The sequence below is a fragment of the Cryptomeria japonica genome, chromosome 9, assembly GCF_030272615.1.
Source record: "Cryptomeria japonica chromosome 9, Sugi_1.0, whole genome shotgun sequence".
In the NCBI taxonomy this organism is placed as follows: Eukaryota; Viridiplantae; Streptophyta; class Pinopsida; order Cupressales; family Cupressaceae; genus Cryptomeria; species Cryptomeria japonica.
Window position 1 is genome coordinate 615427870 of NC_081413.1, and position 14181 is coordinate 615442050.

Below are 14181 nucleotides of genomic sequence, written 5' to 3' on the forward strand. Positions count from 1 at the left end.
ATAGAATCAAAATATGTTCGATGTAATATGGTCTTTAGAACCTTTTATAGAGTCCTAATTCACAGCATACACTTTGTATATTATTTCTCTAATTAATACACACCAACAATGTAAGAATGTCTTTTGTGTCTTGCAAGTGAGTCCATAACCATGAGAAACCTTGGTCTATTCACACAAACTAAAATATGTAGACATATTCATGGAAAAACTGGAACTATATAACTATTCAAGCAAATTTTGAAATACTAAGAGAATTTAATCTAAGTATAAAGGATGCAATTATATCACGCAAAACACCAAGTAAGAAACCTCTACATGGATAATCACCTTGTATAGTCAGTTATTTTCATATGCTATGAATTGATAATTATAAACTTTAAATTATCAAACATATACATGTTACTCATATAACCACCACTACTAGCTCCTTTCTTGTAGTAGCTCACACCATCAAAAAATTGCACCTAACTACGTGTGGTACCAAGTATCATCATTATTCTATCATAAAATCTTATTACACATCCTCCTACATCATCAATAATGATCTAATAAATACTTAACTCATTTGTGGTTATGGTCTCTTCTTCGAAATACTTTACAGTTATCACCACAACATCACAACATGTGAAACAATATATATGATGTAATTCAACACCTCGACAAACTTCACCATCATATATAAATAAACATGCCCACTATACCACAATATGTGATAAATTACCACACATTACCCCAAAGAGTATTGTAAACAAAATCTTCCTACGATGACTCTTTATAAATGAATATCACCAATTTTGAAATTCTCCCACTTGTTGTAATAGAACTTGTGATATCTCAATCTAACAAATTAACTTCATGTTTGGGAATGGGGTAAACCCATCTCATCCCTACAACACATGAAATTCACAATACTTTTACAAATATGGATTTTCTCCATCTAGACTTTCCTTCTTCTAACCATCTCCCTCACAAAATGATATTGTGCATCAATGTGCTTGGTTCTAACATGGAAACAATTATTGTTAGTGAAATAAATTATACTCTATGAATTACTCGTCACCGTTGTTTGACTCTTAAAACCAAAACTACTACTCAATCTCTTCAACCACATGTGCCTCCTTACAAGCATGTGTTGCAACAATTTATTCTAATCTAGTAGTTTACAAGGAAACCATTTTCTTCCTCTTGCTTATCCAACTCGTTACTCCTCCAAATAGAACTAACGTATATGTGCTTGTGAACCTCCAGTTGTATAGATCTCGAAACTAATCCAAATAAAAAATTATTTTACACTCAACACTCTACCAACATCATTACTAACATGATAAAGCAAGCAATAATCTAAAGTTACCTTCAATTACCTAACAACTCTCTTAACATGTGTCTATATTTCTTTACCTAGTTGTGTAATGAATTTACATGGAACTCCCACTACTTGGGCAATGTCTATCCTTGTCCAAACCATTTCATACATGAGAATTCTTATTACACTTGCATAAGGAACCTTCCTCGTGTCCTAAACAAATTTAAGATGTTTTGTACTTATCTTTGTACTAATTAGTAGGGATGAACTTTTAGTTTTTTTGTCTTGCATCTCAAACCTCCACGATATTGTCTCAAGTTATTTCATTTAGTTTATCCATAATTTATCATTTGTATTATCCTTGCATAACTCCATATCAATAATATATCCAATAGCTCCTAATTCCTTCATGCCAATCTTACTAGAAAATTAAGTTTTAAGTTCTCAAATTAATGGTTTATCATCTTCAATGATAAGCATATCATCAACATATAAAATAATATTCAAAATATGACCATTTACATATTTGTAGTGCACATAATGATCAATGTATCTTATTTTGAAACTTGGTTTTATTAATCATGGATTAAAATTTTGGTTCCACATTTGTGAGGACTACCTTAACACATGCAAAGACCTTTTCAACTTACAAACCTATTTTTCCTTACCTTCTACTTTGTATTAATTGTGGTTTACCATTAATATTTCTTTCTCTAATTGTCCACGCAAGAATCTTATTTTGATATTCATATGCTTAATTTCCAAATCAAGTGTTGCGACAATAGATAACAACATGCTAATGGAATTCAACTTAGCGATAGGGGAAAATACATATTTGAAGGTTAATCCCTCAAACTAGGAATAACCCTTTGCCACCAACCATTTCTTGTATCACTCAAGTGATCCATGCACTCTAAACTTCTTGAATACCAACTTACAAATAATGAGATCCTATTCTTAGCAAAATAAAACAAATCTCAAGTCTTATGCTACTTCAATGTTATCATTTCCTCATCCATATAATTCTTCCAAGTCTTTTTCTCTTTGGATGTCGGAGCTTCCTCCACAAATCTTTGTTCACTATTAGTACAAGAAAGAGAAAATACACAATAAAAATATGATGGACTACACCTCCCAAGTAATCTTCACTACCTAGTATACCTTCTCATAGTTATCAGTGAAGAATTTCCTACCATATCTTCACCTTGTTATTCTTTAGGCATGCCACTAGATGTGTTAACCTTTTCTTCTCACAATCTATAATGTTCATTGTTTTGTTCAACTTTTGGTACATTCTATTGCTCCATACTTGTTTCAAACTATAGCCTCTCATTTTCCTTTGATTGTTCTATTTATTAGATATGGGCTCAATACCATTATCCAACAAATAGGATATAATTCCTTCAAACTTGATTTCCCATCCTAGATTGGAATCCATGATGTGGTTAAAGTTAGTCTATTGAAACAATATGATCCACCTCACTTGGAAGATGAAGTTCCTCTCTCTCATCTTGAGCATAGTGTTCTATATTTTAGTATCTTTTAGATGTAGATATCATTTATTAGGTTCACACATTCTCTACAAGGAGAGAGACAACCACTACATACTTGGTTAGTCATAAGGATACCCTACTAAGCCAAGTGGATACCATATGCAACTTTTAAGCAACATTTTCCATCTTAATAAAAAACTAGGGTTACTTTCCTCTAAATAAGGAGGAATTGATAACGTTTAAACCCTTCATAGCCTCTTCATTAGACTTAATATTTGATTAGTTAGTATACTAGAATATAATATTCTTAATAATAGAATATTTGGCTAGTGGAATATTATTATATTTTCTATTCAAATTTGAGAAGCTTCTTTCTTCTAGAATCATTTTCACATTCCCTTAAAAGAATTACTGAAAATGTTTTCAAATGGCCTTTATCAAGAAAAAAATCTCTTGTTAGTTTTTCTATTCTTGTATGGTCATATCACATGTTAACCAAAATATAAAGGAATAATGAAAAAAACCAATGCCTTAATGGATTACCTAGGCTAATCAATTGATGATAATAACAAATGTAAATTAACCTAGACAAATATAGCTAGTTAAAATATCAATGTAATTAATGCTATTTTGGAAGTTAAATGCAAATAACTTAGGTACTTAGCTTGTGGAACAACAATGAAGATAAAACCTAATGTGGTGCAAATTCCACTCACATGGGTATAGAAAAATAAATAACCTCACTATATCTGTTCTTCTATGTGGACCCCTTGATTAGATTAGTTTGAAAACATTAAAGACTGTTAACACTCTTTAATCATACAAATGCCTTAGATTTTTTTTAAAATATTGAACAATGCTTTTGAGATTTGAACTTAAGACCTCCCATATTCCAAGAGGTTTGCAGCTAACCGCTGCCGTGTGGGGTCATCCCCGCCCTAGAAAAAATTGATACACAATGAGCTTCCTTTTTATTACGTTAAAGTGAAGTGTTCCTGAATGATTCTTTTCATCACTGTATTAGATTTTTGGATTTGAATTGAATGATCTTTCTTTAATTGAACTAATACACATTAAATGCATTTAAATACCAAGATAGGTGTTGAACATGCACTAAGTTAGTTTGTGATGATGACTGGCGGAAAAGGTGGGAGCTGGTGAAGATTTTAAATTTGAATTTTGGGTCAATTTCATGTGATGGGAGATTGATCCAAGACGATTAAAAATGTTAATATTAAGACATTATATAAATTTATAGAACCATGCAAATATAGGTGCGATAAAAGATTAATTATTACAAATATATTCAAATATTAGTATGATAAAATCAAATATATAAGAATGAATATAAATGAAAACGAATGACAAATGAAAAAATGAACCCAATTTTTCACAAGAATATACCATTTATCAATATATGATTTCATTAAAAAGTTCCATCACAAATTACACCTTTACATGTTTTTAGAAAACAATATTGAAGATTTCCTATTGTTATTTCTTTTCTTTTTAAAATAATAGAAAATGCTCATTAGGTATATACACAGACGCGCTCCAGATTTCTGAGAAGTTTCGTGGATTGTTGGAGCGTGTACGTTCCCTAGCCTTCAAATCTTTCATGGCAGCTTAAAAATGTCAACCTTCAACGTTGTCGATTTTTATTTAAAGCCTGCCCAAATTGAAAATTTACATCCACTCAATTTCGCTGCCTGTGATCTGATTACTTTTTTCGTTAGAAAAGATTTGTGCAATACAATGGCACCCGCACAGAGGCTTTCTGGTATGCAAAAACAGGTGCTCAGTTTATACAGAGCATTTCTACGATCAGCTCGATGCAAGGAACCTCATCAACGCCACACAATCCAACAAGTAGTCTCCAGAGAATTCAGAAAAAATGCAACATCTGTTGATAAAAAAGATTTCAACTACATCGAGTATTTGCTGCGTCGAGGCCAGAAGCAACTAGACCAATTAAAATCTTCATCTGCTGTAGGTCTCTCAGTTGTGGAGGTCAGATGATCTTTGTATTTTGGTTTTCGTTAATTCATTTCGTGAAATTTATTGGATTTCAAATGGTGGGTATTTGATGGAATCACAATATGAGATACTTTATTTGTGTCTGTAAAATGCAGAGGATTTGGAGTTTTTTAGGGTTTGTAGGTGCCCTTGTTCTTCTGTTTTATTTTTTTCAAATTCTAGAGGCTTTGGGGTTTTTTTAATTTTTTAGGGTTTAAAACATGCAGTTGCAGAAGGCCAAGTTGGTCGATCTTATTCCTGGTAGGGTTCGGGTTTTATGACCCTTTGGGGTTTGCAAAATGCAGATGATTTAAGGATTTTTGCAAGTTGCAGACGGTTTAGGGTTTCTAAGGTTCAAGATTTTAAGTAGGTGAAGTTGTCGGTCTCCTTGAAAATTGCAGACTTGGGTTTTAAAGGGTCTATTTTGTTTGTGCTTGGGGCAGGTTTAGGGTTCTCTCGAAAGCCAGGTGTTTTTCTTGCAGCTATTTTTGGCTTTAGCAGATAATGCTCAATCCTGGTTGGAGGTTGTAACCCTAACATCAGGCCATGATTTATGTTATCTATGAGCCATTTGATGAAAAAAGGATAATTGTGAAAGAATATTGAAGCCTAACAGTAGACCACAATTTAGGTTAACTATGTGTTATTTGATGAAAAGGATATATGTGAAAATGGCCGAATCTAACCAATGGACAAATAAACAAAGTTCATTCAAATACCAAAAATAACTAATAAGCAAGAAAAAGTCTGTCTATTCCAACATGTATGGTTTAGAGAAAAACGGTGAACTGTTGCAGTTGCCCAATTAGTGCATTCACATTGAGGTAAGTCCTGTTCAAATTTGAAAAAGACTAAATTTTTGTGTATTTTTAAACTGTTTACTGGTGTTTTCTGGGTAAATTGATAAACACTCTTGCCCGCTGTATTCTTTATGTACCATGGCACTCCAAAGCTCACAGATTGTATGATAGAATGCACCATCAAGCTTACAATACTGCTCCTACGAGGGAATGTAATATCGAGCTGAGGATAAATTATATATTAGGTAGTCAACTGTCAAGCTGAGAGTACTTTGCATACCAGGGAATGAAACAAGAAGCTAAAATTGCTTTTTTAAGTTTTCTGGCTTAAAATCTTGATCTCAGGTTATTATGATGGCATTTGCTTTGTCTATATCGTGATCTATTGAGCTCAAATGTTAACTGCTATAAGAAAAAACTAGGGACTTGAATATGAATGTCAGTAACAGGTTATTTCCTACACAAAGAACATAACTTTCTCTCTCAAATGGTAAATGTGCAATCAAGTTCCAAATGCTAATCTGCTGTAAGAAAATTTTAAAAAATGAAGAAATGTTGGTTCAATGTAAATGCAAAAACTCTTTTCTTCTTTGTGGAGAAGGGCTTTAAATGTAGACACTATATCGTCAGAACAATCCATCGAAAATAGATTTTGCCATCAATCTTGTTTTACATAAATTGCCGTGTAGATAGTAAAATTCAACAATCTTATTGTTGTCCAGAATAGAATAAGAAAACTATGGTATTTCATTTTATGATTGCATGTCAATATGTTGCTGATGATACCGTTTGACAGCTACTTTCAGGGTGCAACATCAGCTACTTCTCATCCCCAAATGTGAGCTCTAATCCTATCAATAATTGTTTATTATATTTTATGCCAGGTGGTAATTTGTTTGCTATTTACCTGTCCATTCAACGAGTTCATCCCTTACAATTTTAATTTTCAAAATGCGTTATTAATGAGTGCAACACAACTTTAACAAAAAACTTTCAGATACAGGGTTGCCAAAAGTATGCACTGCTATAAAGTTCTAACTCATTACGAGTTGGAAAGGATGATAGGCAGTATTCAGGCTGTTCTTAGTTATCAATAATATAAAAGCTATATGATAACCAAGTTTACATGTGCCTATCCCAAGGTTATTTTTAATGATTATTCAATTTGAGTTAGTAAGGGAATATTTGATCCCTAAGAAGACCTGCACCTTAAATAACGGCAGTCCAGAAATTTCATAGATGTGAGACCTACATGTGATCTATGAAATAACCTTTTGGGATTTTAGAAGCCGACTTTTCATTTAGAGGGGAAATGGAAACTGGGAGGAGGAAAAGATACATAAAGCTAAACAAGGGCGAAATGCTAGATGCAAAGCTTGTACAACACTTTAATTCCCTTTTTGTGGAAGTCACAAAGGAACATTAATTCCCAAAAGTGAACATTACACCACAACCCTTCATTGTTGAGAGGAGAACAAGATGCACAAAGTAACATAGACATAGGGCATAGTTTTCAAATTCTCCTATGGGAAGCATCTGCCAAGGATTGATAGAAAATATAGGGATTCTTTATGATTTTCACAATAATTAACCATTCTTAAAAGATTGTTTCCCAAGTGCATAATCTAATTCCTAATCTGAGGAAAATGGTAGAGTAAAATCCACTATATGAACCATTATTACAGATTTAATAGGAAATAGAAAAGCCAAAATAAGTATATAGCAATCTCTTTGAGATCAAAACCACACAAAGCATGCCAACTCAAGTAAAACAAATGAAAGGCAAACAAAGGTACAATCCAATGCCCAACCTAAGAACAAACATGCTGAAGTCATATCATAAATGCTAATCATTAAACTCCAAAACATTCTTTCTATTTTTCATAAGAAAGGGGATTACAAAATTTGCACTATTCCCAAGTCTTGAACCCTTGTTACAGGAATGCTCGCAAACTCTATAGAATTTCTCTCCAAAAAGATCGGCCTAATTTTTCCACTCTGCTCCTCCTTTGCTTACTTCTACGTGCTCTCAATCAATCATGACAAGGTAGTAATTGCCCTCGCATGAGGGATCCTTGTGTTATTTTCTCTTCTCAACTTGAGGCATGGGTGCCACTTGGAGCTTTCATCAACTAAAAACAAAAAACTTTAGCATGCCACTTCTTCTAGAATTCCTTGGTGGCTAGTATCGACAACTAATTCCATCCTGGGTTCGTCAAACATCTAGATTCAATCATGGGCTCGCACATCCTGGGACATGTGGCGCTTCTTGGCACTTCTTAGGATGATGTTTCTTGATTTGAGCTCGGACCTCCGCACAACCTCCACTCGTCCCACTTCCAACAGGAGTACCATAATAGAAAAGCTTTTGCAACATGCGACATGATGATGAAAATTTGTGGGGCTTTTCCTTTGGTCTCATTCCATTTCTCTGTACAACCTACATATGGGAGGCTTTGCAAAACATTTGCTTTTTGGGATAGAAAATTTTGGAGAGAGTGCAAGGAAACCTTTCGTCATCATTTTTGGACACATGACACACTAGCAGAAAGACCTTAAAGCTTTAACTTCTTTGGTATTTTATTTTTCCGTGAGCCTTCCACGTTGAAGGCTTCTGAGAACAAGAGTCTTCACAATGTTTTGCGCACCTTTAGAAATGAGGTTACGAGGATTATAACTCTATTAGATCAAAGCCTTATTTGATCTAATTGTAGTCAAAGAATCTACATGAATCAAATTGCAATTTGTTGATAAACACATCATTTTTTTTTGGGTGAGATTTTACTTACATATTCAAAATTATCTCAAGATTTGCATAGACGACAATCATTATATTAATAACCATTTTCCTTAGATTTTAGTTGTAATTATAAGGTAGGGAATCCACTTAGTATTCCTTAAGAGGGGAAGACTACTTGGAGTCTTACAATTTGCAAGATATTAGTCACAATTTTGTGGGTGCAAAATTTAAAAGTGCATATTGTTCATTTCAGTTGATTGTTTTACACCACTTAGCGTGGGTGTCTTAAATACTTTGCTCTAGCACATGATTTTGACTAATATGTTGCTCTCTTTGATGTGAGATTCAAAGTGACCATCACAGATATCTTATCGCTACATTAGCATTTATTGACATTTAGATCACACTTTCCTTTAGTATGTTCAAAATTTTTGGTGTGGATGTGACTAAGAGTTAGATTGACTTGCTTTGTCAGATTCTATTTCCACTAGTTGTTATTTATAATCTCTTGTGCCAAGACTTTCAAATTGTGCACTTAGGACAAGTATAAAAGGACACAACCCATAAGTCATTTTGATTTAATCAATAATTGAGGAGTATCATTTAGGATTGAGCTTTCTTCATAAGCCCTTGCATCAATGCGTCGTAAAACCTAAGCTCCTACATTGGTTATTTGCAACATCCATTGCATTACACATCAATGAATCAACATTTAAAAGCATATGCATCATTGTAGCCATTTCATTTATATTGTTGAACACTGACCACCAACTATGTCAAAATTATTAAATCAATTAACAAGGATTTTACAAGGTAAAGATCCTTGCACAACAATCAAGCACAATGTTCCTTAACATTGTCAAGTCTTTTGATTGCAAGGAAGGTACAAGCAAGTCATTCATTGCAAATTCTAGACAATAGCTCAAACAATGCTACACGTACACGATGTTTGAAAGCAACAAGTTCATTTACATAAAAGGTCAAATTTGTAGATGTAGGGTTTAGTTTTGCGATTTTAGGATGAACTAGGTTTTTATAGTTCTAAAATTCTTAGATTCACTATCTTAGTCCATTTATCTTAATGTAATGTTGGAATTGTTAGGACTTTGATGTGTTTTTAACCTTGCATATCGTAAGGTCTAGTGTAACTTATTGTTCATAGATGGTTAAGTATGTGTGTATCTCCAATTATCATGAAGTGGGCAAAATGGGAAGCCCATGCGAGGGTAGGCACATTTTATTATTTTATTATTTTTTATGGATTTGGAAATATTATTGTAATGAGACTTGTAAGAGCATCTTTCATTACAAGTGTAAGATGCAATTAGTATGCACTACTTCACAGAGAGTTTTTTAGTGGTGAATCTTCGCCAATTGGTGAATTCCGCGCGAATAGTGAGGGGCACAATCGTGGTCAAATCGCTCGGAATTTTGAAGAACAATGCATATATTTGTAATCTGGTTTCGCCATTGTCCACACACCGTCGACGTGCATGCTCGTAATATTCGCCTAGAATCACTCAGACGTGGCTATTAGATCACCTCCGCTATTCGCCAGCAATAGTAAAACGACCACGTACCCAGGACCTAATTCGCCAATGGTAAATTAAATATTCATTGCACGCGTCGACCAAATTCGCCAATATCAATATAAACATTATAAGCATTCGAGGACCCATTTCGCCCCGCTTAAATTAAATGTTTATTGGCAATTGCGACGCCCGGGCCCCGCGCAATTCGCCAAAAATGCAATCATGGATTGCTATAAATACACTATTTCTTACACTCTTTCGTACAATTTGTTCATGTCTGATTAGTAAATTGGGAGCTCTCAGAGTCTCGATTTGCATTCCGCAAATTGAGGTGGAAAGTCGAAGTTCATTGTAGGGCGGAGGGCCAGAGGGCCAGAGTTACAATCCTGCAACACAGGCCCATGCATTCATTTCTAATTCCTGATTCAGAGAATTGAGGAGTAAAGGTGAGTAATCATTTCTTCATACTTGATAGTATTAGTTTTAACTTTTAATTCGCAGTGAGAGGTCAAGACTCAAGATGTCACAGTCAGACATGGGTGAGACTCCTCAGGGTGGTGAAGGGATTGGGATGTCAGACAAGGGTAAGACTCCTCAGAGCGGTGAAACTGAAGGGATTGGGAGGCCATCAAAACGCCCAAAACTTAAACTTAAAGATAGTACCATAAAGTCTTTTTTTGGAATTGGCAAAGTTTCTAGTCCATCAACCTCTGCAGTTGCAGAACCCATTCACAGTAGCTCACCACCACCACAAGGTGGGATTGCCATTGAGTTAAATGCATCAAATGAGGATGACAATACCGACACGACAGAAGATGTTCTAAGGGATACACACAATGAGATAATTCACTCGGATGCAAATGCTAGTACTGAAGATGATGTTGGTAGGAAGAAAAGAAAAAGGAAAGTAAAACTGGGGCGAGAGTGGGAGATGACAAGGAGTTTTAAGATTGATTGGGTAGCAAAGTACCCATTCTTTGAACCGGTCCCAAACAATGATGAACAACCAACAAAATGCAGGTGTAAGATTTGTAGCTGGAAAACTAAAAGAGAGAAGAAGATGCAGCTAAAGCTTGACACCATAGAAAAACATATTGGTAAGGTTTAGGAAAAACAGATCATAGACGGAAAGGAAACACGAGTAGTAAGATGGAAATCAAAGGAAGAATGTCTTCATGTTAAGTATGCCGCGGAATATGAAGAGCATAACCACAAAACGACACTGATTCGTAATAGTGGATTTGGAAATACAATCAAGGCTGGGCTTGAACATGCAGCGAAAGATGCAAACCTAGCAAAGACTGTTCAGATGAGTGTTGTTTTTCATATTATGTTGAGAGGGCGTCCTATGAAAGATTTCCCAAAATTTAGCAATTTATTATCTTTCTTGAATTTTCCTCACTATCCTATGTCACATTGGTCAATAAACGCTGGATGGGAAATGGCAAATTGTCTCGCTGAGGTGGAAAAACAAAATTTACAAGAGAGTGTAAAAGAGTCAAATTTCATTTCATTATCCATAGATGAAGTTACTGCGGTAGATAACACTGCTTGAGTTTGTATGCATGTGTATACCGTAAAAGAACACGTCCGCTGAGCTCATCTACTCCGTGTTCGTAAAATGAGGGTCAATTCAACAACAGAAAATTTATATTTGGAAGTTAAGAAAGCTTTGAATGAAATTGCTGGTATGGATGACTTGACAATTGCCAAGAAGTTGGTGTGTGTTGGAGCTGATGGAGTTTCAGTAATGCAAGGTCAAAGGATCGGTCTTTGCGCAAGATTACAAACTAGTATTGCACCATACATGGTTGGCATTCACTGCATGGCCCATCGAATGAATTTAGCATATAGAATTGTAAGCAATTTCCCCACAGTGTCAAAAGTTGAAGATCTGGTCCACGAGCTCCACTCATACTTCTGTCGAAGTCCTAAACGTTTTGCAGAATTTCAAATTGAGGAAACAAGCTTCTCAGGGATGTTGAGACCAGATGGATCTCCTTGCATGGACTAGCGGAATGAGTTCTAACCGAATATCAATCCTTGATCGGACTAATGTATGAGCAACGCCTCACAGTAGACAAAGCTCCTGATCTCTTACATAAGTTAAGTGATATAGAGACTCTGTTAACTTTAGCTAGTCTTCTCCCCATGCTGGATTCAATGAACAAACTTGTTAAGAAAGCCCAAGATAGAACTATGTATATCAATGAGTATAGCACTCTACGTAAAATGACATGCTTGAGCCTGGATGGTTTATATTCAGATCTAATAGGGTGAAGCCCAAATTTTTTTAGGTGGCAGATAATTACAGATTTGAATCATGCTGAAATTTTTTTATATTTCAATACAAAAAATGAGTTATGTGTCTTTGTAAAAGGATTTCAGATACCAATGCACCAATCTAAGACAAGCAAGCAAGGCAGAGCACTACTAGTTAAAAAGGAAGATTTTGACAGGATTGTTAAATCTGTTAGTGATAATTTGAAGTCTATTGCATATAAACTTTCAACTGAGATTCGTGAAAGATTCCCTCGAGAAGAAATACTTGAAGCCATGGGTTGTGTGTATCCTCAATTTTGGCATTCAATTGGAGATAATCCAAATGACGCAACGATGTTTAATAAAAAACTAGAGGAATTGATATTGACATTTTCAAAAGATGCATATTGCAATGGACAACCAATAGAAGGAATTTTAAATTCAGATCATCTTAGAAAACAATGTAAATAGTTTGTATTGGTTATGAAACAACAGTTGGTTAACTTGGAGAATCCATTTGAACCTGGATCAATCACAAGGCTTTGGAAAAGGATAGATCAAAGTGAAGCATTGCGTATTGCAATACCAGAATATTTGAAACTTGTTGATTTATGTCAAACAATGATATTGGGGTCGGTGGAAGATGAGAGAGTTTTCAATGCATTAGGGCTTTTGAAATCAAAGATCATAAACAAATTAGACAAGAATTTGGAAACTTGCTTGAGGTTGTTTGTAACTCAGTATAATGTTAGAGATTTTCCATATGATAAGGCACTGGCAATCTGGAATTCCATGCGTGAAAGACGAGGGGTGTGCAACACTTTAAAAGCTCGTGGTGCTACTACTAGTGCTAGTGCTGAAAAAAATGAATATGATGGATCGCAAACTCAGAGTCAGCATGAAGATGAAGACATTTTTGAATACCCGACTCAGAATGAAGATGAACCCGTTAGTACTAGTCAGTTTCTGGATCTTGAGTCCATTTGGGATATAGAAGCCTCAAACAGTCGGACTGAGTCACTGAAGTGAATTAGCAGTCAGTTTATAGGTATTTATAATTATACTACAATTCTTGAGTCATATTACAATTTCAATTTGCAAAATTGCAATACTATAGTTGTCATTGATGCTTTTTGATATTGTATTCCTTAAATTTGTCAATCAGAAGTAGAACAGATACTTATTTCATATTTTTAATTGTGAATTTGAATTATTACTAAACAATTGAATTATTAGTAAATTGGTACTTGGTTCCACATTATGTAACATGTTGAACATGAAATGCAACAATTTGTGTCACAAGATCCATAAAATTATTCATATTGCATAACTGTTATTGCTAGAACCTTTCTACTGTTCGACATTAAATGCTTAAAATGATGTTCATGGCGATTAGGGTTTTGTGTTTGTTTTTTGTCTTAGTTGGCTAGTAAACCGAAGTTGTCGTGCATTGAAAATCTGAGTTGTCCTCTATTTATTTGTCTATGTCAACGTCAAGTGTGGTCAAACAGTTGGTCAGACATGTTTAATGGTTATCGCTAGCTCGCAGGTCCTTCATCATCAAGTCAGTTTAAGTCGCGAGCTTGCGAGTACTGGGAGATTTTAGTTGTCGCTACCTTGCAAGATGTTTTGCACTTGACCATTTTATGTTGCGAGGTTGCGACTGGGTGTGATTTTATGTTGTCGCACAGTCGCGAGGTGTTCGTGGTTAAGTCATTTTAATTTGTGATCATGCGATGTAGTTGGTATCGCAGCTTAGTTGGTTTCGTCGCTTGCTCACAGGTTTTGAAGTTGTTTAGCATTTTAAGTTGCGATCTGGCGATAGGTAAGTTTTGGTCTGATTTTGTGGTCATCGCATGCTCGCGGGTTTGTAAGTCTTAAGTCAAAAAGTGTTGTGAGCATGCGATGGCAGTTAAGTGCCTTGTTTGTTATTTTAAACCCTAGGTATGTTAACCAGATTTATATAATTGATTATGCCCTAGGTTGTATTCAGATTTGCAGTATTTTAGTAAACTAACATAGATTAAATTGTGCC

The 14181-nt window shown here is 34.8% G+C and overlaps 1 protein-coding gene across 1 annotated transcript; it reads left to right on the top strand.

Moving 5' to 3' along the window:
* Positions 1–4303: 4303 nt before the first annotated feature.
* Positions 4304–5929, top strand: LOC131042866 (uncharacterized). Its single transcript, XM_057976196.2, has one exon. The coding sequence runs from the start codon at positions 4429–4431 to the stop codon at positions 4813–4815; it is 387 nt and encodes a 128-aa protein (XP_057832179.2). The 5' UTR covers positions 4304–4428; the 3' UTR covers positions 4816–5929.
* The last annotated feature ends 8252 nt before the right edge of the window (positions 5930–14181 follow it).